The sequence below is a fragment of the Chionomys nivalis genome, chromosome 1 (assembly GCF_950005125.1).
Source record: "Chionomys nivalis chromosome 1, mChiNiv1.1, whole genome shotgun sequence".
Classification (NCBI taxonomy): Eukaryota; Metazoa; Chordata; class Mammalia; order Rodentia; family Cricetidae; genus Chionomys; species Chionomys nivalis.
Window position 1 is genome coordinate 26,021,406 of NC_080086.1, and position 27,743 is coordinate 26,049,148.

At 51.3% G+C, this 27,743-nt stretch overlaps 1 protein-coding gene across 1 annotated transcript; it reads right to left on the reverse strand.

Moving 5' to 3' along the window:
- Positions 1-733: 733 nt before the first annotated feature.
- Scnn1a (sodium channel epithelial 1 subunit alpha) lies at positions 734-23,533 on the reverse strand. Its single transcript, XM_057770604.1, has 12 exons — positions 22,951-23,533; positions 14,364-14,637; positions 13,266-13,456; positions 8,753-8,856; positions 8,234-8,397; positions 7,703-7,801; positions 7,413-7,530; positions 4,019-4,097; positions 3,853-3,910; positions 3,571-3,626; positions 3,365-3,440; positions 734-2,972 (listed from the first exon to the last, which is right to left on the reverse strand). The coding sequence occupies exons 1-12, from the start codon at positions 23,484-23,486 to the stop codon at positions 2,586-2,588; spliced, it is 2,142 nt and encodes a 713-aa protein (XP_057626587.1). The 5' UTR covers positions 23,487-23,533; the 3' UTR covers positions 734-2,585.
- Between the last annotated feature and the right edge of the window lie 4,210 nt (positions 23,534-27,743).

Sequence of the window (27,743 nt, forward strand, 5' to 3'; positions counted from 1 at the left end):
CAGAGAAATTGTTGCTCTTGGAGAGGACCCAGGTTTAGTTCCCAGAACCCACAAAAATGGCTCACAAGCACCCATAACTCCAGTTCTTCTAAGAGATCTGGAGTCCTCTTCTGCCTTCTGTGAGCACCAGGCATACATGTGGTGCACACATTCATGCACTCAGGTACAACACTCATATACATGATTTAAAACAAACGAACAAAGAAACCCACACTCATATACATGATTTAAAACAAAGAAAGAAACCCACACTCATATACATGATTTAAAACAAACAAAGAAAGAAACCCACACTACTTTTTGAAGGAAGAAAAGAAAATGTGATGTGGGCAAAACAGGGGACTAGAGCTGGTTGGGTAGGGAAGGCAGACCAAAGGCTGAAGGAAAGAGCCTCAGAAAACAGCCTCCCCACCCTCCTCTACCGCCCACACATGCATGTGTACACTGATTCCAAAGGGCGCTGGGCTCCAAGTCCCTGTGACGTGGGCCCTGGCCGCAGTCCTGCCATTCAATACCCAGCCTTACAGAGAGGCCAGGTGAATCAGTGGGGAGCAGCCTGGTTCCAGGCGGTCCTGTGAGAGTGACATTCCGGGGTAAGTCACTTCACCTGCCAAGGCTGGTGAGGACCAGGCATAGAATGGAACCCCCCATTTCCGCTAATGCTCTGACCCCAGATAACAACCGGACATGGAGTGGCAATGCAGGTGGATAAGAGGAACCTGGCGCTGGGCAGGGGCGGGGGGGAGCTGGAGGGGGGGACTACACCGACTACAGCCTCCAGAATAGAGCCAACCAGGGACGGGTAGGGCAAGGCTGGGCCAAACAGAGAGGGAGAGAAGGCCAGAGCAGCCACACCTGAGGCTCCGGCAGGGACAATGTTGAAACAGTATCATTTCCTGTCATTTACAGGAGTCTAGGAAAGGGAAGTCAATGTCTTCACATGGCACGCATGACCAAAGTCCCTGTTCCTTCTCTTTCTACAAGATCCCCTTCTCCCTCACGCCTTTGATCCCAGCACTCAGAGGCAAGTGGATCTCTGTGAGTTCAAGGCCAGCCTGGTCCACAGAGTGGGTTCCCTGAAGGTGGGGAAAAAAGATCCCCCCTTCTCCTCTGGCTCCTAAGGATAGAAATCGTGATGAATGGAAAAACGGGAACCAATTCCAAATCTTATTCCACAACGCAACAAGACAGGGTCGCTTTTGGTTCTCAGCTCTGATGATTGGCTGGGCAGAGGAACTGCAGATGAGAAAAGTAGGGTTCCTCTCAGACATTCCCCAGTTTCTCTTTACTGAAGGGAGGAGGGTTCCCTCTGCCCCTCTTGCTATGAATAAAGAAGACTACTCAAGGCTCTGAAATTCTGGAAGAACTGGTCTGGGTCTCATCCTCCTCCACCACCAGGGCAGTGATGGGGAGGAGGGTGGCAGAGGTTACATCACAGCTGGGTGGAGTCTGGTACCACCAGGGCAGTGATGGGGAGGAGGGTGGCAGAGGTTACATCACAGCTGGGTGGAGTCTAAAGGAAAGCCTTCTGGATGACGTGGAACAATGACAAGTTTGGCATGGCTGTCTGTGCCCTCCCCTCCACTCTAGGGCCTCCCAAAAACTAGACAGTGCCTCTGGGGCTTGCATTAGCTCCCTGCCCATTTCATGGGGCCCCATCCGGCTCTGCAGACATTGTTTTATGTAACAAGGATTTATTGGGTACCTGTCTGCCTGCTCCAAGTGAGATACTGGGCTCGACCTCAAGGATACAAAAATGAGCAAAACTCGGCCCTGGCCACAAGGAGTCCATGGTCTATTCAGGGAGGCAGATACAAAAGAATGTGAACACATAATATAGTGCACTATGGAGCAAAGGGAGTGGGGATAATCCTGGCAGAGACAGGATAGGGTAAGAGGTCACAAAAGAAATGGTGTCTTTGCACAGCGGCCTAAGGGATGCATAGAAGTTCTCTCAGAGATGGTAGAGGAAGTGTCAAGGCTGAGAAAATAACTAAGACAAACAACTGTGAAGGGCCCAGTGCAGAGGCCCTGGGGTACAGTGTATCGAACGAGACAAGAGTCTTGGAAATGAAGGCGAATGGTCAAACCTTTACTACACACGTCTTACTCTAGCCCCCAGTGGGGAGTCGGGAAAGGGGACTTGCCAAAGAACTAACAAAGGGGGCTTTTGGGTGGGGTTCCCCACCCAAGTTCAAGAGGGGGAGCAGACATCTGTGTCTCTGAAAGCGGTGAGGCCAGGCCAATCTCTGGTCATGGGGTAGGAAACCTGTGGCTGCTTTTCTGCGCCTTGTTTATATTTGTTCCTTGGTCGTTTCCCAGGAAAGTTCCTTGTCAAAGCTCCAAGTCTGGCTTGGCTGATCCAAGGGAAAAGGAGACTTGTCTGAGCTTGTGCAGAAAGCAGTGTTCAGAAAAAGGAGCCCGGCAGCTCAGAGCAGCTCATTAGCCCTTCTATGGACAGCTTCCTGGGCCCCTTACTTAGCCCACTCCCTCAGGCACACCAAAGACAATTGGGCAGCTGTGGACAGTGCCACTGAAGTGGAGATATTCTTCAGTTTACCCAGGAGTACTGGCATTCTGCTCTCTCAGGGCTCCCCCAGAGCGCAGGCAGAAGGGCCAGGCACTGCGGAGTCCAGTGGATGGGCACGGGGGCCTAGGGTGGCATATGCAGGCGGTGGGGCCGTCAGGGCCAGGGAAGGGTCTGTGCCCTGCTGGGGCAAAGAAGGCAGTGGAGATGTAGGGTGGGGACAGAAACGGGAGGGGAAGGAGGAAGCTGGGGTGGAGGCCACTTCCCTGGCCCCCCTGGCCCCTCGTCCTGGAGACCAGTACCGACTTCGAAACCTGTGCAGCAGCATGAGGACTGTGATGACCAGGAGGTCGAAGATGAGCTCCGCCATCTCCACCACAGACAGCACAGAGGAGCCAAACCACAGGCTCCACTGGCTGCCCAGGTTGGACAGGAGGCTGACCATCTGCCGAGAGAAAGAAGCACCCGCATCCTTACCAAGCCATTTCCCTGTGCACCCGGGGCCCAAATGGGTCTCCCCACAGTGCAGGGGCAGCTCCTGCTTATCATTCCCCACAGAAAAAAAGTGATCATGAGCCCTGCAGAAACTGGGGTGCATCTCAGAGGCCTTTTCCCAGCTGTCTGTCACACGTGCGTGCCTCCCACTACCAGACCTCACACCCCAGATCCCTCTCTCTGATGATCTCACCTTATCCTAGACTCAACTTCCTTTTCCTTATCTTCTACCTCTCCAGCACAAACCCTTCTGACCCCACAAAGGCAACCCCTCATCCTTCCTCAGAGCTACCCTGCCAAACCCCCAGGAGACCCAGGCTTCCTAACTAAGGCAGGCCCTACCGTGACAGAGGGAGACTCCGAATTCGTTTTATAGTTCAGTTCCTTGAAGTAGATGTTGAGTTTAGCAACTCCATTTCTTTGGGAAGGGGGAGAGAGTGGGAAGAAATGCTGGAGGATTAATTCCAAAGGCCCTCTTCCCAATACCCCCATCAGAACCACCTTTCCTCCCCAAGGATCCTGCCCAGGAGCTCTGGAGCAGGCCTGACCTTTTGTTGTTGATCGTGTAATTGTTCTGCAAGGACAGCATCTGGAAGATCCAATCCTGGAAAAAAAAATGGGGGTGGAGGTGGCAAGGAGGTCACCCCTGTACCCCTCAGGTTTTCAGGGATGGACACCCCTGTACCTCTCAGGTTTTCAGGGATGGATGCCATCACTCATATATAACAGCATGTATAATTCTCAGAGGCCCACTATGTTATACATGCACATTTGCACGTGTGTGCAACTATGTTCACATGCACATCCATCCCTCCTCTCCCCCACTTTACCTGGGACTTCACGGACGGCCATCGTGAGTAGCCAGCAGAGAGCTTGTAATTGGTCACACTGTGAACAGATTAAAGGGCTCACTGAAGGAGTGGGGTTCTGTTAGCTACCTCCATCCTACCCAGCCAAGCAGTCCCTGCCCAGCCCACACTGGGGAAGGACCCTTACCTGCATGGCTTCCGGCACTTGGAGAAACAGCCCAGGCTGTCCAAGGAGAAGGCGCCCTGCAGCTTATAGTAGCAGTAGCCTGTGGGTGCAAAGAAGAGCCTGTTTTCTGAGGGCATCTCTCCCTTCTCCACACACAGAGCCTTCCACACCGTGGGCACCCACTTTACAACAAGAGCATTTCAACGGCGCCTCAGGAGGGGCGACCACACAAAACTGTTTATGAAATTAAGCTAAGCTGGGGACAGGGGACAGCCACAGAAATATGTGTTCAAAAGGCACAAAAATTAAAGTCAGAGAAAATGGGGATTGCATAATAAAGGGGTTAAACCACAATGAGATACAATTTTACACACATTAGGAAAGTTGTTCTAAACAAAACTGCCAGCAAGGGCTACTGGGACAATCATTTACTCCTGCTGGGAATACGAGATGGTGCAGCCACCTCCAAAAGTATGGCAGTCCCTCAGAAAGGCTAAGCAACTAACATGAGCCCAGCTGTTCTCCTAGGTGCGGAAGGAGAGAACTGGGAACGTAAGCCCACACGAGGACAAGGACACAGATGTTCACGGCAGTATTAGTCACAAAGCTCCAAATTAGAAACAACCGAAATATCTGTCGACTGGCTACGTGGATAAACAAGATGTACAACCAGCTGGGAACAGTGGTCCACACCGGTCATCCCAGCACTCATGAGCCTCAGGCAGGAGGATTGCTGTAAAGCTGAAGCCAGCCCGGGCTACAGGATGAGATTCTGTCTCAACAAACAAAAGTATTATAACTGCAACAGGAGACTACTCTATCACAATGCGTGCGTGTTAGCATGGTTGGACCCTGGAAGCATGTTACGTGAAAGAAGCCGGGGCAAAGGTCATATGCTCATGACTCCATCGACATGAAATGTTCAACACCTGGGCTAGTGACTTCCCAGCAGCTGGCATTGGGGGCTGGGAAACCTGGGGAACTACTCATAGGTACAAAGTTTCTTTGGGAATGATTTTAAGAATTCTAAAATTGGTGGTGATCATGGAACCAGAATTAAAGCCCAACACCAAAAACGGCAACTGTATTTAACTAAAACCTTATAGTTTGAGTGAGTAAACTCTAAGACGCAAATTACCTCAGTAAAACAAGATGAAAAAGAGGAGAAGAATGGGGCGTGGGGCCCTCCAATGGGATTGAGGAGCTCCAAGCATTTTTAATCTTAAGAGAATTATTGAGACAGACAGTGGTGGAACATACTTTTAATCCCAGCTTTAGAAGGGAGAGGCAGGCAGATCTCTGAGTTCAAGGCCAGCCTGGTCTATATAGTTAGTTCCAAGACAGCCGAGCTATGTATCAAGACCCCATCCTAGTAAGTAAGTAAGTAAGTAAGTAAGTAAGTAAGCAAATAAATAAATAAATAAATAAATAAATAAATAAATAAATAAATAAATAAATGAACATAGGCCGGTGGGGGTGGCATATGCCTTTAATCCTAGCACTTAATCCCAGAGAGAGGCAAGTGGATCTCTGTGAGTTTAAGGCCAGCCTGGTCTACCCAGTGAGTTCTAAGATAGCCAGGGCTACATAGAAACCCCGTCTCAACAAAAACAAGACAAAGAACTTGGAAAGAATTGCTGGAAAGCAGGCAGGGAAATAGAAGAGGGCCTACCAAGTGGGCCACCCACTGCCCTGTTCATCTGGGACTCATGTCCTCCCTGCTCTCGAGGCTTCCGCCTACCCATCTGAGAAAGAAGCTGATACCAAGTAGCCTCTGAGTTCCCTCCAAGATTGTGAGGGCAGAGACTGGAAGCAAGGGGCAAGGAGCAGGAGGCAGGGGGCAAGAGGCAGAGGGCAGGGGTGGGGCAAGGGGGCAGGAAACCGGATCAGAAAGCTGGGGGCAAGGGGCAGGAGCAGGAGCAGGAAACTACCCTAACAAGAGAAGTGACAGGAAAAGTCCTGTCAGAAGCAATCCAAGGCAAGAAAGCAGGCAGGTGGGACTAGGCCCGAGGTGGAACAACTCCAGAGAGTCCTCCACGTGCCCACGGCTGCTAGTGCCTTGTCCCCTCCAACAACGGCTGTGGCCCACTTCCTCCCTTTCTCACCCTGCTAGAGAGCTGGGTATGTAAAGCTGGGGTGATGGTTAGAGGGGCCCCTGGGAGGAGGGGCTAAGGGGCCCCTGGAGGAGGGGCTAAGGGGCCCCTGGGAGGAGGGGTTAGAGGGGTCCCTGGAAGGAGATGTTAAAAGGGTCCCTGGAAGGAGGGGCTAAGAGGCCCCTGGGAGGAGGAGTTAACGGGGTCCCTAAGAGGAGGGGTTAGAGAGGACCCTGGGACGAAGAGTTAGAGGGGCCCCTGGGAGGAAAGGCTAAGGGGCCCCTGGAAGAAGGGGGTTAGAGGAGCCCCTGGGAGGAGGGGGTTAGAGGGGCCCCTGGGAGGGGCTAAGGGGCCCCTGGAAGAAGGGGTTAAAGGGACTCCTGGGAGGAGGGGGTTAGAGGGGGCCCTGGGAGGAGGGGTTAGAGGGGCCCCTGGGAGGGGCTAAGGGGTCCCTGGGTGAAGAGGTTAAAGGGGCCCTGGAGGAGCGTCTGAAGGACAAGTGTCTGTGCAGATGAGAGCACACAGATCAGGAACATGAGGAACTCCTGCCATCCACAGTGTCCTGGTAGGACATCTTTCTCCCTGCATTCTAGCGTAGCTCTGCCACAGTGGAAAGGAAAAGGGTGTGTCCGAAACAATGGCCGGATAAGCAGGACATGCCAGAGCTCTCCAACTTGTTTGGTTGTGCCCTGCTCCAGGTAAAAACATTCTCTAACAAAGGAATGTGCATTTGATTTATAAATTACACGCCTGGGGGAGAGGTGGCTCAGTGGGCAAAGGCCCTGCGCCTGATCGGGGTTGAATCTGTGAGCACCGCCCCCTTATACACACACACACAGGTGTGCAGGGAGGAAGGAACAAGGAAAGAGGGAGGGAGAGAGGGAGGAAAAAAGAAAGGAAGATTAATTTAAAAAAACACTCACAAATTGCATCACTGGAATGCTGAAAGGATAGAACAGATAGTTTCTAAAGCACCAAGAGATGAGATGGAAGCACAGGACTCCTAATAATTTCTTCCTGGGCCCCAGGGAGTTGTTGGGTGCTCTACCTAACCCCATCCCACTCCCCCACCCCTGTTGAGCATCCCAAGAATGAAGGGGCTGCCGGAGAGCTCATTAGGCACACACACTTCCTTCCTTCTGCTGCAGGTTATTTTTTAAAAAGGACAATCCCTTCACACAGGCACAAAAGCCCATGGCAGGAAGGAAGGAGGTGGAAAATAGGGCAGGTGGGAGGGAGCCATCCCGGACAAGGGCTCCGGGAGCCAGGCACATAGGGAAGTGGAGGTGAGCAGTGGACAGGGCAGGGGCTCCCCAGCTCACCCCAAGAGCTCTGCTTCCGGTAGTCACAGAACTCTACATCCTTGGGCTTAGGGTAGAAGATGTAAGCACAGCCACACTCCCTGATCATGTTCTCCTGGAAGCAGGAGTGGATGCAGACCTGGAAGGAAGGGAGGGGCAAGAGGCTTCAGGCCTGGCCCAACCTCACCCTGCCCCAAGTGCAGGAAGGCTGAGCCCTTTGAACCACTGTTCCACCAGGGCCCTTTCTGCTCCATCCCTCCACCCTGCTGACCACTGTGCAGCCCCCAATGGCTGCAGCAGGCTCTGTGTACCTGCTGCGTGTACTTGGAAGGGTAAAGGTTCTTGACAGGGACATCGCTGCCATTCTCAGTACAGTCACCATAGTTACCTCCAAGGCTGTCCAAGGCTTCCTGTGAACCCGTGGATGTCAAGAGAGCACTGGTGAGGGGGCACAGCCCTGGCTTTTCAGTCTTCCCTCAATCTCAACTACTAACTCACACCCTGCCAGCAACCCGTCAGCCTCCCCATCTCAAAGCATGCCCCAACACCCCCAAACACCCCTCCTGGTACTATTTTCTAGCCTGTGCATGGGTCCAAAGCATTCTCTGGAATCCTAAGGATGTCTTGAACCCTCCTTAGCAATGGGGGTCTCCTCAAAGCCTTGTTTCCCAGGCCCCCTTGCTTAGCCCCTCCATCCAGTTCCGCTCCTGAAGACCTCCACATCGTGAAACTACTCACGTGACCCCCCTTCGGTCTCCTGGCTACCAAGTCCACCTCTCATTTCCCATCTTCCTCCCGCCAGTGAGGCCCTCCTCCCAGGTTCCCAGTCAGAGCATCCTTGCCTTCCTCATGCTGATGGAGGTCTCCACACCAGGCCTCACATTGAAGCCACCGTCATCCATAAAGGCAGGCTCATCCTGCCCGTGCACCATCACCCTGGCCCCTGTCACTGTAGACAGCAGGGGGATGAAGTCGTTCTGCTCTGTGCGCAGTGTCAGAGACAGACCTGAGGATGCAGTAGAAGAAGAGTTGGGGATGGAGACCCACCCCCTCACCCTTGCAGAGCCCTATATCTCCTGGTGGAACAAGGCCTGTAAGCCCCTCAGGTAGACTTGGGAACCCAGAGTTGGATCCTGGGCCAGGCTTAAAGCACAGAATTCCTTCCATGCCTAGAATGGGCTATGGGGGAGGGGGCTTTGTCCTTTGGGAGAAAGGACAGGCAGACCCTTCCAGAATAGTGAGGGGCATATCAAGGGGGGACCGAGAAGGTACCCAGCATCTCTAGATCATAAGCCCAGGGAGAGTAAACATGAATGGGGCAGGTTGGCCGGAAGGGCAAAGTGGGGACAGGAGCTGCTCACCATTGTTGACTCCAGGCATGGAGGACATCCAGAGATCGGAGTTGTTCTTGTTGTTGAAAGTATAGCAGTTCCCGTACATGGGGTGGTGGAAGTGAGAGTAATTCCTGATGGGTAAGAGAGCGAGGACGACAGGATCAGAGAGGGGAGTACAGGGGGTGAGCGGAGCGTGAGGTGAGGGAGAAGAAATCATCCTGCCCCCCCAGACTTTCAAGAGCATCTGTTTCCTGTCATCTCCTGTGTGTCCACACAACCCTGGGAGGTCGGCCATGCTCCCTCGGTCACTCCGGCCAACAGCCTCAAATACATCACACAAGACAGGCCACACCGACAGTATGGCTGACCCGGGAATTATATAAGTGATCTTGTGTATTATAGATCTTATTTTATCTTTTTCTAAAAATCAAAACAAGTCTCCTAAGCTTTATGTTTAAGATCCGCCCATGATGCCCCATTAGATCCACTGGTTCTACCTGTTACATAGAGTGAACCCCCACATTCCCTCCCAGCTGGTGGGGATTCCAAGGCTGCACAGTGAGGATGGGCCTGGGCATCTCCTTGAGAGCCCAGCTTCTCCTCCTCTGATCTTACTGCTTGGTTCCTTGTGTCCTCCTGTGTTATATTAAGACATCTACAGTGCTCCTAACTTCTCGGCATCTAAATCTTGGTTCTCCATTCAGGTTGTGACGTCCGTGAGGGCAGGAACCACACCTCTTCATTTTTGTCTTATTCTGGGGTCAGATACATGGTTGCTGGCATGCAGACAACACGGGAGTTCACTAATGCTTAGTTACTGAGTGCGTTCATGAGAGAAATGGAGAGATGGAGGAAAACAGCATTAGAGGAGGGGGTGAAGCCCACAGCGAGCACGGAGCACAGGGAAGACGTTCGGAACACAGGGAAGAAAGGAAGCCGTGTTTTCCAGAGGCTTCAGTGCACCTGCATATATCAGATTATTGGGTCCAAAGATGGTCTAAAACAGGCCTGGGAAACAAGAAGAAAAGCACACAGGCCCTGCTGCCATGGTAGAAACACAGATTGACAGCAAATCACAGGTTCCAAGAGCTATGTGGGGAGAGCAGACCTACGTCCTGCTGTCTGGAGATAGCAGTGGGAACGGGACAAGAGACCAGTAGAGAAGTAAGAAAGGACACTGACCAGAGGTAAGTGTGGCTTTGGTCATGTGGCCCTGAGCTGGCCATATTTCCCACGGACAGTCTCTTTCTTACATACACAAATGCAATAAACCAATTTTTTTTTTTTTTTGGTTTTTCGAGACAGGGTTTCTCTGTGGTTTTGGTTCCTGTCCTGGAACTAGCTCTTGTAGACCAGGCTGGTCTCGAACTCACAGAGATCCGCCTGCCTCTGCCTCCCGAGTGCTGGGATTAAAGGCGTGCGCCACCACCGCCCGGCACAATAAACCAATTTTAAAGAACAAAGCCCATCCAGCTGTGGCAGTACGCTCTGTAATCCCAGTGCTAGCATGAGGCTCGAGATCAGCCTGGGAGAAGACTGAGACCTTGTCCAAAAGAAAAAAAGGCTCAAAAAAAAGGGCACTGAGGGCTAAGTTAAAGTCTTAATACTTAGTAAGAACTGTATTAGCTTCCCATTAAGGTGCCAGAGATTCATCAAATTGCCTAAAGGAAAAAAGAGAACAAGGGCTGGCAAGATGGCTCAGGTGGCCAAGGTGCTTGCTGCCAAGCTTGTCGCCCTAAGGTTGAGAAAACCAACTCCCTGAAATTGTCCTCTGTTCACACACATGCACATATACAAATAACTAAAGGCAATTTGTTGTTGTTTGTTTTTTAAGATAGACAATAACAGGTGGCAGGCGTGGGGAATTTAGATCCCTCAGGATTTGCTGATAAAGAAGTGTGTCCCTGTACACAAGTCCAGCAGTGCTTCTGAGGGTGAAACAGTGATGTGACCCAGGACGCCACTCCTACGTGCATCCAGGGGAAACTAAAACACTATCAGTGTGCAACTTCACTCAGGCACATACAGGTCAGTGTCATTCATAAGGGCCAAAGAGCAGGTGTGTCCCATATCACAAGGTTGTGCTATGTCTATACAACACGGCATTATTTGCTCATACATGAGTTCTGACACATGCTATATATATGTACCTAATACATGCTAGGCAATAAATCTACCACTGAACTACATCCCTGTTCCTTGTATGAAATGCCCAAAAGAGCAGCCCATGGAGACAGGAAGCAGTTTAGTGGCTCCCAGGGCTTGAATTAGATGGAATGGGGAAATGCTAATGGGTAAACGGGTTTCTTGTTGGTAAGTGGGAAAAAGGCTCTAAACTTAGACAGTGGCAATGTTTGCACAACTCTAAAGATATTTTAAAACCACTAAACTGTACGTATGGAAAGAAAGACTCTTACTACATGTCATGAAGGAAAAGATTGTGTCTGAGGATGTAGCTCAGTGATACTGAGTGCTTGCCTGCATGTTGTGAGGGCCCTGGGCTCAATCTTCAGAGCAACAACAACAACAAAGCCAGAAGAAAAAAAAAAGGAAAACAAAAGAGGGGAAGAAGGAGAAGAGAAGGGTCCAGAAGGCCGTGCTAAGAAAGTTCAGTTAGCCTCGCAAGGCCACAGGAACTGCAGAGGGTTGTATTGTATTGATGGTATGTATATGAATGCTTTGCCTGCTTGCAGTGTATCTGTATACCATATGCATGACTGGTATCTGTGGAGACCAGAAGAGGGTGCCGAATCCCATGGAACTGGAGCTCTGGACAGCTGTGAGCTGCATGTGGGTGCTAGAAACAGAGCCCAGGTCCTCTGCAAAAGCAGCCAGTGCTCTCAACTGCTGAGCCATCTCTCCAGCCCCTTCTTCAGAGGACTCTGCACAGGACTGACTGTAATAGTTAATATAACAAAGTCAAGCTCCCTGCTATGATTCAAAGGTGCATCTCCATTCTTGTTTTGGGAAATGACTTCCCAATGTGTTGGAGATGGGATCCAATAGGAAGAGATAGGGTCACGGGGTGAACCCTCATAAATGGATCGAGTTCAAGGGAGGGTTAGCTATTGTAAGACTGGGATAGTATTTAGTGGGGTCCCTTCCTGCTTTCTCTTTCACATGCTCACTTTCCCTTCCTCTTTAGCTCTGTCACGCTGTGGGAGCCTCAGTCAGGTTCCGGCACCAGGCTCTTGGACTTCCCACCCTCTAGTACTGTAAGAAATGGACGGACGTCTTTCTTCACAAGTCACTCAGTATGTAGTATTCTGTTCCAGCAAGAGAAATGGGCAAAGACTTCCTGGGAAGAACGGAGGGAGGAGGACGTGGAGGCAGAAGGTCAGACAGCTTGCAGGGTTGTTTCAACAGTCCTGCTGAGAAAGGATAGGACTCTAAGCTGAGGAAGGAACCTGCATGCCAAGACAAAGATGAACTGTGGGCTCGCTGGGAAGGGAGGCAAGAGCTTGGAGTGGACAAAGGCAGAGGACAGGGACAAAAACTCCAGGTGGAAGGCGCCAGGAAGGCTTGGTGACAGGTGTGGCTGGCCCAGGCTTAGCGGCCTCACTCCCCAGCTGCTGGTTTTCATCCTTAGACAAACAGAAAGTACAGACAGGTATGGACGCACGTGAGCGCGCATGGGGCAGGTGCACGTGAGTGCATGGGGCAGGTGACACCTGGCCCTGCTGCTGCTCTGGTGACGCGGGAGGGAAGGCCCCCTGCAGAGTAGAGCTATTGCTTCAGCGCCCTTCCTCAGCCACGCAGGAGAAAGCCCTTGCACACCAAGGAACAGAGGTGAAGCAGGAGTAGGAGGCAGAGGTGACAGAAAGAAACCCCCTTACTTGCACCTCCTGCCAGCTCTCAGAGAGCTGGATAATTGACCGTGACCTCTTTGGAAGGACACTCTGACAGGGGTCCTAACAGAAATCCCCGAGGGACAGTGGGGTGTGGAAATCCTTAGGACAGCCTGTGCCTCGGGCATGTCGCTTCTCCTGCTTAGGTGCAAGAGGGCTGACCCCAGCATGCCCTGGAGCGTATAAAGGGCCCTCACATCTGCCACCTCACACAATGGATGCCACTCTTAAAATAGGTATTAGCGTCATTGCCTTCACATCACTTGAGTAAAAACGCCAAGAGGGCAAGGACTGTATGTATGTATGTATGTATGTATGTATGTATGTATGAACTATACCCCACATGCCTACAATAGAGTCTGGCACGTGGCCACACAGAAACGTTTATTGAATAAACCTCCTTTCTTGTGTTTTGATTTGTTTCCCTTTACAAAGAAAAGGTTCTGAAGAATGGTGTGAAACGAGAGAGTCACCAGGCCGAGAGACGGAAGCACAAAGGGGACCCGGGTTGAGACCTTCAGCCCACAGATCTCAGCACACTGCTGTCTACAGGGGACCTGCTGGGCATAGACTCGGGCCTCTGACTAGGGCTTGTGGGTTGCCCATCTCGTGTCTTCCCTCACCTAGCCAGCAAGCATTTCCTGAGCCCTCAGGAGGCCCCAGGAAGAACTGAGCCACCAGGGTTTACTCACGCCTGGTCGCAGGGGGCCTGGTTGAAGCGGCAAGTGAAGATGAAGTTGCCCAAGGCTTCTTCCTCTAGGGATGGCAAGGTGTCGGGCAGTCTGGATAGAATGTTGATGTAATGGAAGCGGTACCACTCCCTCACTGCATCCACCCCGGATGAGTACGTCTGGTAGAAGCAGTCTGATTTGTTCTGGTTGCACTGCACACAGAGATCGGAATGTCAGTGCCCATCAGGGAGCCACCAAGTTCAAAGATAGAGAGAGGTGAGGTGTCCCGAGGGCTGATGAGCAGGTCTAGGGAACAGGGTGTAGGTACAATAGAAAGGGAGAAACACAGTCGCCCGTAGGAGAGTTGACCAGAGGAACGCAGGACCCAGGCAGTCGTAGGCAGGGTCTCACTGAAGCTTCTTTACACAACCAGGCAGAAAGAGAAGCAAGAATTCTCCCCTCTCACTGGTGTGAAAACTCGGGAATCAAAAGGTTTGTTTCCACAATAGAGATGACCTAGATCTCCCGTATGCTGGTAGTCCAGCCCGTCTCTCCAGGGCCTCCCCTTCTCCTTCACTCGCTGACCCTCTCCCCTTTCCTCCTTTAGTCTACAAGTTTAGGGTCTGGGGATGTAGCTCAGGGGAAGAGCCCTTGTTAAATATAGGCAAGGACCTGGGTTACACACACACACACACATCTCATTTTACTAAGGGGTCTAATTTACTTGCTCTCTGTTACAGGCTTGAAGAACCTCAGTTCTCCGTTCTGTCACCAGAGGGTCTCAAATGAGTCCCATCAATAAGGACTAGAATTTAGAAATGTATATTTTCTTCAACAGACTTTACTTCCCGCCACTTATCCCTTGCCACATAAGCTGCCAGCAGAGTGGCACAGGTGGCTGTAGCGTTCGTTTTTTGCGTCCATCCATCCATCCATCTATCCATCCATCCATCCATTCATCCATCATCCATCCATCCATCCATCCATCCATCCATCCATCCATCCATCCATCCATCCATCCATCCATCCATTTGTACTACTCTCGGTCTGACAGAGTGGGCGGGGCCATTGGGCCGGGTGAGCGCGTGGGCGGGCCCTGGACCGAGGGGCGGGGCTTACCAGTTGGAAGCCGATCTTCCAGTCCTTCCTGTCCACTTGGGGGTTGTTGTCGCGCACACTGGAAGACGAGCTGCGTGCCGAGCGGGCTGGGTTGGGCAGAGGCGGTGCGTATAGTCGCTGCAAGGGGTACGGAAGAGTACTCCTGAGGTTGCGGGTGCTGCGATGGCGGGCCCCAGCCTTGACAGTGTAGGAGTAGTTGTATTTGTATAGTTCAAAGAGCGTCTGTTCCGTGATGCGATCCAGTTCTTCCAGCTCCTCTTTAATTTCAGTGTATCTGAAATGGCCAATGGGGAGGAGGTCGATCTAGGGGTGGCCCGCGGCTGGGCCATGGTTTTCTCCAAAAGCGGAAGGAATCAGTGATTGCTCTGATGGCTCGAGAACTGTCTGGGAGTAAGTGTATAAACAGATGTGTTCGCAGTGGAAGCCTAGGCCAGGACTTTGTTGCTACCTGTTGCCCGGGATGGGTAGGGGCTCTTCACTTCCTTAGCCTGGCAGCTCAGGTCATCCTGCCCCATCCCCTTTGGGGAAGGTGGCCTTCGGAAGTGCCTGTCAACTGTGTCTTCAAATCCAGACTTCTCAGCAAATGCACTTTCAGAATCTCCCTGAACTGCTGTAAAAATACCAAATGTAGTACCCACCCTTCCCTTCTCCAGAGGCTTCGCTTTAATGAGATTTGGAATGGACCCAAACACTGTCCCATATAAATCCCTACATTCCTCATTCCCAGTACTGGCCATCTTATTATCTGCATGGGGGACATCCACATAGCTGGCCTTAGAATGACAGTCTACAAAACAAAACACAGATGGCAAATTAAACCAGGCTGCAGGATGCAAAATCAATACACAAATATTGATTGTATTTCTAAATAGCAAGAAAGAAATAGAAAATGAAAATAACAGCACGCTGGGGCTGGAGATTGGCTCTGCAATTAAGGATACTCATGTGCTTCCAGAACCTGAGTTCAGTTCTCAGCACCCACAATTGAGAGCTCACAACCCCTGTAACTGGAGTTCCAGGGAAATCTGACTCCCTCTTCTGGCCCCCAACCACATTCACACATGTGGCATACACTCACAGACATGTGCATATTCACATAAATAAAAACATTTTTAAAAATAGAATTTTAAATAAATCTGATAAACTTAGGAGTAAATCTGATTCAAAAAAAAAAGATAAGCTAGCTTTCTTCCACTACAGAGCACACTGAAACCCTGTTAAAGACCAAGAGTTCAAACATAAGGAATCACACAGCTGCTCATGCATTAGATGTCACCGGGTCTCCCAACTTGATCTTCAGAGTCCATACAATCCAGACCCCGAATTCAGCAAACATTTTAAAAGTAAGTGGAAGATGGTTCGAAGGTCTATGAAAACGCAGAGTCAGCTCAGGCTGACCTCCAATTTGGAATCCTCCTGCCTTAGCCTCAGGAGCAGCTGAGCTTACAGGTACATGCAAGGACAATGCTTGTTTGTAAAGAACCTGCTGTGGCCAAAACAACTGTGGAAAAGAAAAAAGCTGGAGGATTTACACTACCTGGGTTTAATATTTACTGTAAAGGGGGCTGGAGAAATGTCTCAAGAGGGTAAGAGCACTGGCTGCTCTTTCAGAGGACCTGGGTTCAATTCTCAGTACCCACATGGTGGCTCACAACCATCTTTAACTCCAGTTCCAGGCTATTGATCCTCTTTTAGTCTTCATGGGCACTGCATGCTCATGGTGCCAAGACGTACATTCAAGCAAAACCACTTATACACTTAAAGTATAGTAATAGTAATAATTTTAAAATATTTACTGTGCCAGACATGGTGGCATACATCTTTAATCCCAGTGTTGGGAAGATAGCGGCAGGCAGATCTTCGAGTTCTAGGTCAACCTGATGTACATAGTGATTTCCAGGTCAGTCAGGCCTACATAGTAAGACGTTGTCTCAAAAAACAACATACATAATATATGTAAAAGAGAAATTGACTGGAAATGTCCAATATCTTGACTATTAAATGTCACTTAAAGAAAAAATTCAAGAATCAAGTGTGGCGGTACACTCCTTTAATCCAGCACTCAGGAAACAAAGGCAGGAGGATCTTTGAGTTTGAGGCCAGCCTGGTCTACAGAGCCAGTGCCAGGACAGCCAGGGCTGTGAGAAGAGAAACTGTGTCTCAAAAAGAAAAGAAAGGAAACAAACTTCCTGCACTAGTGAAATGGCCTGCTACTGCCAGAGACGCGCGATCATACACAAATACCGTTTTCTTTTGTTTGCTCTATGGTGCCCGGGATCAAACCCAGGACCTCATAAATGCTGGGCACTGCCTCTGTCCACCACCACTGAGCCACACCTGCAGCCCAGGCTATTTAAAAGCTCATCCATGGTCCGAATGTACCACCGTTCAGTTTAAAGTCTCCCAGTCCTCTCCTTTGGGCTCTGTTTTCATCCTGAAAGTCCAGCTGGCTGAACCCTAGTCATCCTCCTTTTTGTACCCAGCCCCATATCCCTTCTCAGGAGAAAACAGAGCTCAGATCCAAGGTGCGTGCCCAAGGCCTTCTGAGAGACTGAAATGGCGTTGATGATTTTAAGAATGGCTGTGCCGGCTCACATGAGCACTTTTGAGGAGCCAGGCACAACCATTACATATACTGCATGATGATCTGAGCTAATACCATCGTGATGCCCTTTTCCAAGATAAAATGGCCAAGACATGAGTCAGAACGTGTCCCAGACGTGGGTGTCCTCTATTCTGTCCCATAAAGACCACTAGAGCACATACACACACACACACACACACACACACACACACACTGCCCCCTGCTGGAAGGGCACACTGATGTCCCAGCTATATAATGTTGGGTAAGGAATCTGACGTCTGTGATTCCCAGCCTTGGCTGCCTGTCTGTAGAATGGACACAGAAAGTTCTGGAAAGATGAAATGAGGGAATGCTCAGGGACACAAAGTGAAGATGGCCAGACCTGGGGAAGACAAGCAGGAGCCCAGGGAAGTGTCATACAGGAAGAATCCAGGTCCCCAGCTCTGCTGGGATTATTTCTGTGATACAGGTCACCGCCTTCATCTCCCTCTTCCTCATCAGTATGTTACCACTTCTCTGTCTTCACCAAACTCTTCCCCACTGAGCCCATATCAGTCGGCTTCCTCTGGCCTCTTCTGGACTGGGTGCCTATGAACACACACCCCAGCAGTCTGGTCTCCCAACCCTTGATCCTGCACCCGCGTCAAGTTCCATGCAGGAATCTCTCCCTCCCCAAGGACACTCCTCTCCATAGCATTCCCATGTCACCCACCTTTCTAACATCTTGTCACAAGACGTTTGTGTGACAGGATTCCGAGCTTTGGACGGGCACTAGTCAAAGCACAGTAAGCACTCAGGACTTGTCCTGAGACCAGGGGCTAGACAAAGAAGTCAAGACACTTCTGATGGGATGTTCTCGAGATGACCTACCCCATGTAACCTTGACTTCCTTCCTGGGCCATGCTTATTGCCCTCACTCCTGTCTGTCTGTCTGTCTGTCAGGCAACCCACCTGTGGGAGGTGGGTGAACTCCCTACTCCAATTCTACCAGACCTTACTATCTTCATTCCACGACTCAGGAAACCGAGACCCAGCCATAGGCAACTATCTTAGGGTCACTCATCCAGGAAATATTGATGCTAAGCTTCAAACCCAGGCTTGTTGGTTTCCACAGTCCCTGATTTTTTCCCACTACTCCTGGCTAAGAAGTGTTCAGAATTGACCATCAGCATCTCCTTTCTCTGAAGCTAGCCTCCCCTCCCCTCTGACTCTCCTTCTTGAAAAGGACAGGCTGGCAGGATACAGGAATCCTGAGAGGTTGGGACTGGCCCACCTATTTTCCCATCTATGTCTACTCCTGCATCTCTGATATATTTAAAAGGCTCCCAAACACCCACCCAGGAACCTCTAAAGCATTCCCAGTAGGCGTTCTGGAATACTTGTAGAGCTGAGAACAAGAGACAAACCCGTCTCCTTCCTTGGTGGTGTGTGCCCCTGTGCTTAGCCCTACTCTCTGCTTCATCCAGGAAAGTCTTGAGTTTCTCTAATCACTTTTCCAGGCCCTGGTCTCCCGAGCAGCTCTGGACAATAATAAGGGGGCACACACAGAGACACTACAGCCCTGGCTTATATCTGAACAATGCTAAGGGGCACACACAGACCCTACAGCCTCAGCTTGTATCTCTGAACAATGCTAAGGGGCACACACACAGATCCTACAGCCCCGGCTTGTATCTCTGAACAATGCTAAGGGGCACACACACAGATCCTACAGCCCCGGCTTGTATCTCTGAACAATGGTAAGGGGCACACACACAGATCCTACAGCCCCGGCTTGTATCTCTGAACAATGGTAAGGGGCACACACACAGACCCTACAGCCCCAGCTTGTACCCCAATACATTCACATGTAGATGTCCAACAAGTAGCCCTTCTCCCTCATGAGTGGGTTCTGAGCTCTGAGAACACACATGGAATTCAGTCCCAGCGATGGTGACTTAAGAGCCAAAGGTGCCCACGAACTGTGGAGGGTAAGGACTGCCAGGGTGGTGAATGCGGGTGCCATGCTTAGACAGATGGGTACGCTGAGCTCTTCTGGCCTCAGAACAGGACTGTTGTTGCCTCTCGGCAACAGGATCCATTTTTTCTTTAGGAAGAGTTGGCCATAACAAACCCTAACTGCAGTCTCCCTTAGGCTGTCAGAATGATGCTATGTAGAATTCCACATTTTAATGAGCTGGCCGAGGCTACATAGAGTCGAATCCCTAGTGACCTAAGGCGTCTTTTATGGATAATCAGTTCCCAAAATAACAACTCATAAAACTTTTTCCTCAGCAATACAATGAGTGTTCTCCTTGTCATTGAAGTAGATGGCAAAGAGTCTCTCTTCCCAGTGGAAAGGACTAAGGACCACTCTTGGTGGGGACTATGCAACTGCAGTTGGTATTTTATTACCATGGTTATTCACTATTAGAGATAAGTGACGTCACAAGGGAGTATGTCCGCCACTCACCTGCCATGGTTGTAACAAAGGCCCAAAAGATACTAAAGACCTAGATTCTGATTCTCATTCCTCTCAACAGCTGCTGGCTTTTAGCTTCTTTTTACTTTTAGGTTCTTGGAGCCCTTTTTATTCAGGAAGCTTGACAGGGGCCAGTGAGATGGCTTGCTGGCAAGCCAAATCACCCAGATAAACCCAGGTAAAAAGGAGAGAACTGGCACCATGACACTTGAGCCCCCACCCGTGCACGCACGCGCACACACACACACACACACACACACACACACCTTTGCCTATGCTGGAGCTCTTGCCCTGAACCACTCCGGCCCCAGTGCCAGAGTGCCAGACAGAAGGGCCTGAGCATTGGCCAACCCGGGCCTCAGTCTGGGCTCTCCCTGCCAGACACTTGAATAAAGCCTGCCGTCTAGACTGAAAAGAGTGCAGGTCAAGGGTGGCTTAGCAATTGAGAGCCCCACCTCCTTCTGTGGCTCTCTGAGGAAATGGCCCTCTCTTAGGCCACTCTTGATGCCAAGCCCCTTGCTCTGCTCTCTCCAGAAGAGAGAGACCATGGTCTTCACTGTTTAGGTTCTTCCTTGGTTTTATTTTGTTGTTGTTGTTGGCACAGGATCCCACAGGATACAGCCTCAAACTTAAGCTGTACCCAGGCTTAACCAAGGACTCCTGATTCTCCTGTCTTTATTTCCCAATCACAGAATCACTGGCTTGGATAAATTTAACCAGGCCTGGATAAATTCTTCCTTAGATCTAGCCCCAAGTGCCTTATGTTTGTGGGTTCGGTCTCCCATGCATGTGGAGGTGACTGGCACTCCCCTAGTGACTAGAGTTGAGAGCCAGCACAGCCCAGCAGCCAGGGCCACCTTCTTAGATTCTCTGCCAGCTCAGCTGTGTCCCTCAGCAGATGGACACCCTACTGTGTCTGCTCCACTCCAGGCTCTCTCTGGTGACTGCCTTCTTCTTCCTATCATCCCCTCATCCCAGCCAACAGCCATGATTCACACTCAGGTCGGCCAGCACAAGGCTGCCCCAGCCCTGTCTGCTGCCTCTGTTCCTCTCACCGGCCCTGGATTCCCTCCCCTGCACTCCTAGCCGGGAGTCCCCTTCTTTCTGCTGCTCTTCCTTCTGGGATCCTACCAGCCACCCCACCTTGGGAAGGCTTGCTGTCATGTGAGAGGGAGCTTTGACGTCACACTTGAGCTGGGACTTGACTGCTATCCAGAGAGGCGCTAGCTCTTAGGTGGAAACGACTTTGCATCCCAGTTTCGCCACTTCCTGTCTGAGTATAACTCTGTTTCTTCACCTATAACATGGAGGCGATAAGGGTATAGAGTTCCCAAATCTGTTGTGAGGATTAAGCCATTTAATAATATTTCTTTTCTTCAAGGTCAGGCACTTGGGTAGGTGGGCAGGGCAGCTGAGCAGAAATCACCTACATACCTTCAGCCTGCCTTTGGGGACAGCTAACAACACTATGTAGCTCTGGTGGGCCTGTAGCTCACAGAGATCTGCCTCCTCTGCCTCCAGAGTGTTGGGGTCAAAGGCGTAAGCTACCATACCTGGCCCGTTTACTAAGATTTCATCCTAGTTTAGGTCCATCTGGAAAACCATCTGGATAAGTCTGTGTGGACAGTATTGCCACTGCCATTTCTCTTCATTATCAGCTACACAGCTGTGGAGCTAAGGATTTCATCTTCATCCAAAAACTGGAAACAACACAGGTGTGGTAGCAAGTGCCCTAATATCCCAGGAGTTCAAGGCCAACCTGGGCTGTATTGAAATCTTGTCTTTAGAGAAAAATAAAAGAAAGCAACAAAGGAAACACATAAAAATGCCCACCTCGCTAGACTTTGTGGAATTAAGGAGCTAGTGTTTAAAACATCGCCCAACACTGAATTGGGCACATAGTAGGTCTTCAGTTTCCTCCTGTATTTGGGAGTCCTCTCCTCGACCCTCCTTCCCTTCTGTGTGTCCTCTCCCTCCTCCCCCTGCAGTCACCTTCCAGTAAGCGGGACATTTTCTGTAAGGACAACTGCTCCCCAGACTGGGGCAGCATGTGTCCACTCCCTGGGGTTTTCTCCTGGCCTGTCCAGGGCCAAGCACCCAGCAGAATCTTAGAAAATATGTAGACCTTCACAGGCTCACCCTGGCCTTCTCCATATCTCCTCATCTTTGTGCTCACAAATATTTACTGAGTGTCTCCAACCAACTTCCAGGCCCTGGCCCCTCCCCTGCCAGTACTTTCTGCCTGTTCTGTCCCTCACCCTGCCCGGCCTAAGGTGAAAAGAGCTCAGAAGGCCCGATGGACAAAGGAGACTAAGGGAAGGAACAACCAAGACTTGAAATGAAGGCGAACAAGTGATGGGAAGCTTCGCTTATTCCAAGTCTCTCTTCTTGAGTATAAGACAAGGCCGAGTTTGGGGACCAAACTAACAGGATGATCAGGACTGTGTCAGTATCGATGACTGTTGATTTGTCTCTCCTGGCCTCAGTTCCCTATATGTAAAACGAGGATAATACCGTCCCGTCCCACGTCTTCGCGAATGACACGGGAGACTGCAGAGGACTTCTAGCAGCCGGTCCTGTTCAGCTTAGTGACTCCTACTGTGTTCATTATATGGGGGCAGTTTTGTCTCTCCAGGACAGGACTTCCCAGCCTTTCTTAATCCATGACCCAACTCTGGGCCTGACAGGCTACCTGAGGGAGCCTCCACCCGCAGCAGCGTGTGACCAATCCCAGCCTTCCATAATTGCCTGCATTCCTGACATGTGTGCTCACACCCGTTCACCCTCATTCAAACACTTGTAAGAGACCTCACACTCCTTGAAGGCAGTCAGGCTCGGTTTTTATAGCGCTAATCACGGAGCGCTCAGCGTTTGTTTACACTCCTGCCTCCCCCACCCTGTTTTAGCTTTCTGTCTCCAGTAGCTAGGGCAGCACCTGGCCCTCCATAAAGGTCGCTGGATTATCACCAAGCCTCTCCCGCCTGGTGCCCAGCACCGCATCTGGTTTAACAGTGGGTTCAAATGGTATGTAGAAGTGCCCAGCCCTGCCCGCCTCTCTTCCCCATGGTTAACAGTCCAGTTTCCAGACCCAACCTGGCAAAGAGCTCCGATGAAACCCCAAACTTCAGAACACACCAAAGCCCTGGGCAGGAGGCTAAGGCACCAGGACGTGGCTCACCTGCATACATCAGCCAGGGACTTGGAGGACATGTGACAACCAGACTTCCCCATCCCACTCCCCTACCCTTCACCCCACATATTACCTACTCATTCCCCAGTACAGCAAACCTTCCTTCTACACGAAGATCTTATCCACCTCCACAGCACCTTCAAGACCTGGACCTCCGCTCAGCTCGCCGGCCTCTCTCCTCCATCACCATTCTTGTTTATTGTGGGACTGGCTTGCTTTTGTGCTGCCGAGGGTGGAACTCTGGGCCTTGGGCATGCTAAGCATGTGTTGTACCACTGAGCCCCCCCCCCCCCCACACACACACCGCAACATAAACCCACGGCGCCCCGAAGACAGCACGGGGCTGACTGACCTGTAGGGATTAAGGGTGCAGACGGTGACAGCAGGGAAGACCAGCTTGTCTGAATTGAGATTGATGTTGAGGCTGACCGGGTAGCTGAAATACTCTTCGAACAGCAAGGCGAACTGCCAGTACATGACGCCGAAGGTGCAGAGCCACAGCACTGCCCAGAAGGCCGTCTTCATGCGGTTGTGCTTGGAGCATACCAGGCGGATGGCGCCGTGGATGGTGGTGTTGTTGCAGAAAAACTGGAAGAGCTCTCGGTAGGAGCGGTGGAACTCGATCAGCGCCTCCTCCTCCTCGCTGGGCTGTGGGGGCGCCGAGGGTTCGGGGCCCAGCCCCTGCTCTTCCCGCTTGGCTCCCTTCCCCAGCTCTTGCATGGACTGAAGAGGACAAGGGTCTTGCCCCTTGCACTTGTCGCCCTCCATGGAGCCCTTAGGTGAATTGGGGAGGTGAGGGTCTAGGTCAAGGTTGAGCTCGGGGCTCTGGTGCGTTCCAGCATCATCAGCATGAAGGCAGAACGGGGCGGCCCCTGACCGTGCCCGCATCCCACGCTGAGGCCACTCTCCCCCCGTCCTCCCACCCTCCTCCACCTTTCCAGGAGCCAGCTGACCTTCTGGAGTTCGGGCCAACCAGGCAGCACTGAGCTTGTCTGGCCACAGAGCCTCTCAGCCACCTTCGCTTGCCCGCTAGCGCCTCCTGGGTCTCCACAGCAGGCACAATGCCTGGCTTAGCAGCCTCTCCCTCTTGCCCTTTACCTCCCTGACTGTGTGACTGGCTCCAGCTCTGACGCCCTCTTGGCCCAGCTGCCTCCTGCTTCTCTTTGGGTCTCCCTCTCTGTGGCAGGTTCTCTGAGCCTGCCTCACTTCCTCCCCTGCCTTCCCTATCTCCTGCTGGGCCCTCTTCTCGAGCCCTGGCCTCCAGCCTCCTGCTACCTCCTCCACTGCCTCGGGAACCGCAGGGCTGCAGGAGGCCTGAGCTGCCTCCGGATCCCAGCTCCCAGGTGTGGCTGGGCAGTGACTGGTTCCTTTCCAGTTGAATCTGGCAGCCGAGCCTCTCCACCCTCTCACCTGACAGGTGCAGTGCCTGGCCCTGGAGCCCGCCCGCCCGTCAGCCAGGGATGGGAACCGCAGAAGCCTCATTAGCATCTCAATTAAAGGTGAGCTTCGCCGGGGGAGGGTCGGAGGAGGAGTCTGACCTGGGAGCTCTCCCGGTGGGGGGGGGCGGGGAGGGCAGGGCTCTTGGGTACAGGTGAATCGGGGACCTGCTTAAGAGTTTGGGTCAGTGATTGATGGGGGAACTGACTGGCAAGGAGACCAGGGATAGAGACTGGTGAGGTTTAGAGAACCTGAGAAGGGAGGAAGAATTCTACACACAAAAGCCAGGAAGGCAAAAGCGGAAGGAGGATGACTGTGTATAGGTGGGGACACCAGAACAAGGAAGGTGGAGAGACAGACAGGAGGACTGGGCAAAGAGCTGAGGGAGGACGGAGGAGGAGGAAAAGGAGGGAGCCACAGGGACTCTCCTGTCAGGCAAGATAGCCAGGGGAAAGAAACTTAAGTGGACTTCCAGAAACTAAGATCTCTTCTGTTTTGGGTCTCTCAAGGAAGGTCATTCCAGGTCAGCCTCACAGCCAGGATCCCAGAGGAAAAGGAGAAGGGGTCCCCCAAAACTGGGAGTACCGGTTGGTCCCACAGTATTCTTTCCATCCTCTTCCCTCTGAACTCTTCACCCCACCTACCTGGCTCTGTCCAGGTCTGGGAGGGACCCAGGTGAAGCAGGGGGCTGGGCCAGGTCCTAGGACATTCTGTTCTTTTTGACACCATTGGCTGCTAGGTCAGGAATGTGTAATGTCCCCTGTTGTGGTCACAGGGTTGCAGGAATGTGGGCACCAGAGGTAATGTGGGCGTGGGGGCCAGGCAGAGCTCTGTGGGCACAGACTAAGAGCCCAGGGACAGGCAGGGATGGCAGACACTGGGAGAGAGCAAGAGCTGTGCCCATGCTAGTATCCAGGGCAAGAAAGGTGGGCACACTGTCCTAGAAGGGAGAAGAGGCTACTTCACCGGGGATGTGTTTTTCTCCAAAACCTTCCTCTCCACCTAACCCAGCAATCGGAGAGAGATGCAAGCATCAGGTAGTAAGCAGACAAGTTTGAAACCTCAGATGCTCAGACCCCAAAATAGGAGGTGGGAGGAGTCGTAGGAGAGCCTTTCACATGGTTCAAGCTCTGCACAGTTTGCTGGTGATAACCAGTGATAGCCAAGCTTGAGCCCTGTGGAAGGCAGCCCCGGTGCCCCGGTGTGCTCACATACCCTCTCTCCGGCAGCACCAGATATAAGTGTTCTCTGTACCGCAGACCTGCAAACACAGACCTGAGCACCCACAGAAGCTCATGGGAAGAGCTGGGTCTGCAGAACAAGCAGTTGAAATACGGTGAGATAAGGACTCTGGGGGCACAGATAAAAAGCAAGGGCTGGGGGACCCTGAGGGAGGCAGGAGGAGGGACACATTTCAAATGGTGCCCTGGCATAGCAGATGGATCTTGAAGAACAAGGGGTTTACCAGACAAAGAAGAGGGTCCGCCTCCCCTCATCCTTAAAACAAGAGCCTGTGGACCAGGGTTCCACCTGCTAGCTAAGCTGTTGGACATGTGCCTTAACACACGTTCATGAAACCTCCTGTAAGAAGGGGGAGGCTGGCTCTTTCTTCATTTTTCAGATGAAGAAAGTGACCCTCCAAAACAAGAACCCAGTTCTCTGAAGTCTCAGAGCCAGACGGCAGCAGTGATAAGCAGAATTCAAAAAGCTTCTCCTCTGAGGTGGCCTCCTGCCCTTTACCTTCTGAGACAGACCAGCCGTAGATTCCTAGGGAACCAGACCTCCAGGAGGGGCTCAGTCATTCCCACACAAAGCCCATGGATCCATCAGCTCGTGAGGCGCTGTCTCCTTGTCTGTGTGTCTCTGAACTGGTCCCACCCCTCCACATCCCCAGCTACCCTTAGAAGAAACTCCATTCTCCCTTGAATCGAGCCCCTAAACTAGTGTCCTACAGGCAAGCTGCCCAGGTGCCCTGGCTGTTTGATCTGTGAGGTTCTGAGAAGCTAACTCCTCCCTGCCTCTTCTGTTTGCTAACTGAGCCTGAAACCCGAGTACTGGCTTAAGGCAGCCTGACAAATAGTTTTCCTCTCAAGAACTCTGTGAGAAAGTCTGGTCTGAAGAGCGTGGTGACTCTGGCAAGTCCTGACAGAGTCCAAGAGTGGCTTGGCTTGGAGACCATAGTCTTAGGGATCTGGAATGGGCCAGGGCAAACCTGTTGTGAAAAAAAGGTATTGAGGACTATACTTTGGTCAGAGCCCCATTTCAAATATTACACACACACACACACACACACACACACTTTCCCTCCCAAACCAGGGGATCCTTCTGTAGCCTATGCTATCCTGGAACTCACAGTAGTGCTCCTGCCTCAGCTTTCCAAGTGCTGGGACTGCAGATACATTGTTGTCATGGTATAGTTTCCCAGCAGGGCAGAAGTACCTAAAACAGCAAAAGCTTTCTGTTGTTCCATTTCTTTCTTTCCCCGGCCCAGAGGAACCCACTGTGGCTTGTTTATCCATTCCATCTCTTTCTGTGTATCTTTTAGACTTACATGTTTTGTGGTGTTGTATATTGAGACAGGGTTTCAACATATAGCCAACCTAAACTTGCTTTATAACTCAGGCTGGCCTTGAATTCATGATCCTCCTGCCTCGGCCTCTCAAGTGCTGTGATTACAGATATGTACACCATGCCAGTTCACATGTATTTACAAAAAAAAAAAAAAAACTTTAAAAAATCCTAAGTGCGACTTATCATATTATAGGCATCACTCTTTCGCTTCAAACAAATTTTTATTTGTTTGTTTATTCATTGGTTTTGTTTTGTTTCGTTTTTTTCTAGGCAAGGCTTCTTTGTGTAACAGTTCTGGCTGTCTTGGAATGCCTTTTGTAGACCAGGCTGGCCTCGAATTCACAAGGGATCCACCTTCTTCTGCTTCCCGAGTGCTGGGATAAAAGGCGTGCACCGCCACAATCCGGCTCCATTTTTGTTTTTAGACTGTTTGTCTTTGAAAGGCACTTTTAAGCTGGGCATAGTGGTGCATCCCTTAGAGGCAGGTGAATCTCTATGAGTGGTGTGTCAGGCTGCCTCATTACAAAGGCCCTGTCCCTGTCTACATCTACCCTGTGCTGGAGACATGGGAGATGGAAGGCCTCAGGGCCACCCACGGTTGAGGTGAGTTGTTTCCCAAGTCTGAGGCTGCCTTCCTGACTTCCAGAAGATTAGACTCTCATCTGGCATGTCAGGGACATTTTTTTTTTTTTACCTTGTCTCAGAAAGATCCACTTCCAAGGGCTTCCTGTTGCCTCTCCCACAGCTCCCAAACCATCCCTTAAGTAAGGGGCTGCCTTCCCCGCCCCATGCCAGCCACCCACCAACGGTTAGTATGGTCATAAACTATGCAGTGGCTATCTGGGAAGTGAACCTTTAGGGTCTGCAGGGGGTGGGCATTGGATTGACAGCTCGTCCTGCCTCTTTATCCCAGAGACAGAAGACTAGAAGGAATCACTGTCTCCTCCACACTTCCAAGGAAAGCCTAGCTCAACACCTCCTGATGTTTCCTGTTAACGAACTGGCCCACATGTGCACCTGTGTTTACATGCACGTGCCTACATGTGTGTAGGTCATTTCACGAGTTCTCCGAGGACAAGCAACAGGTTAATTTATCTCAGTGACTTCAGTGACTAGTGATTACTGTTTTTGTTTTGT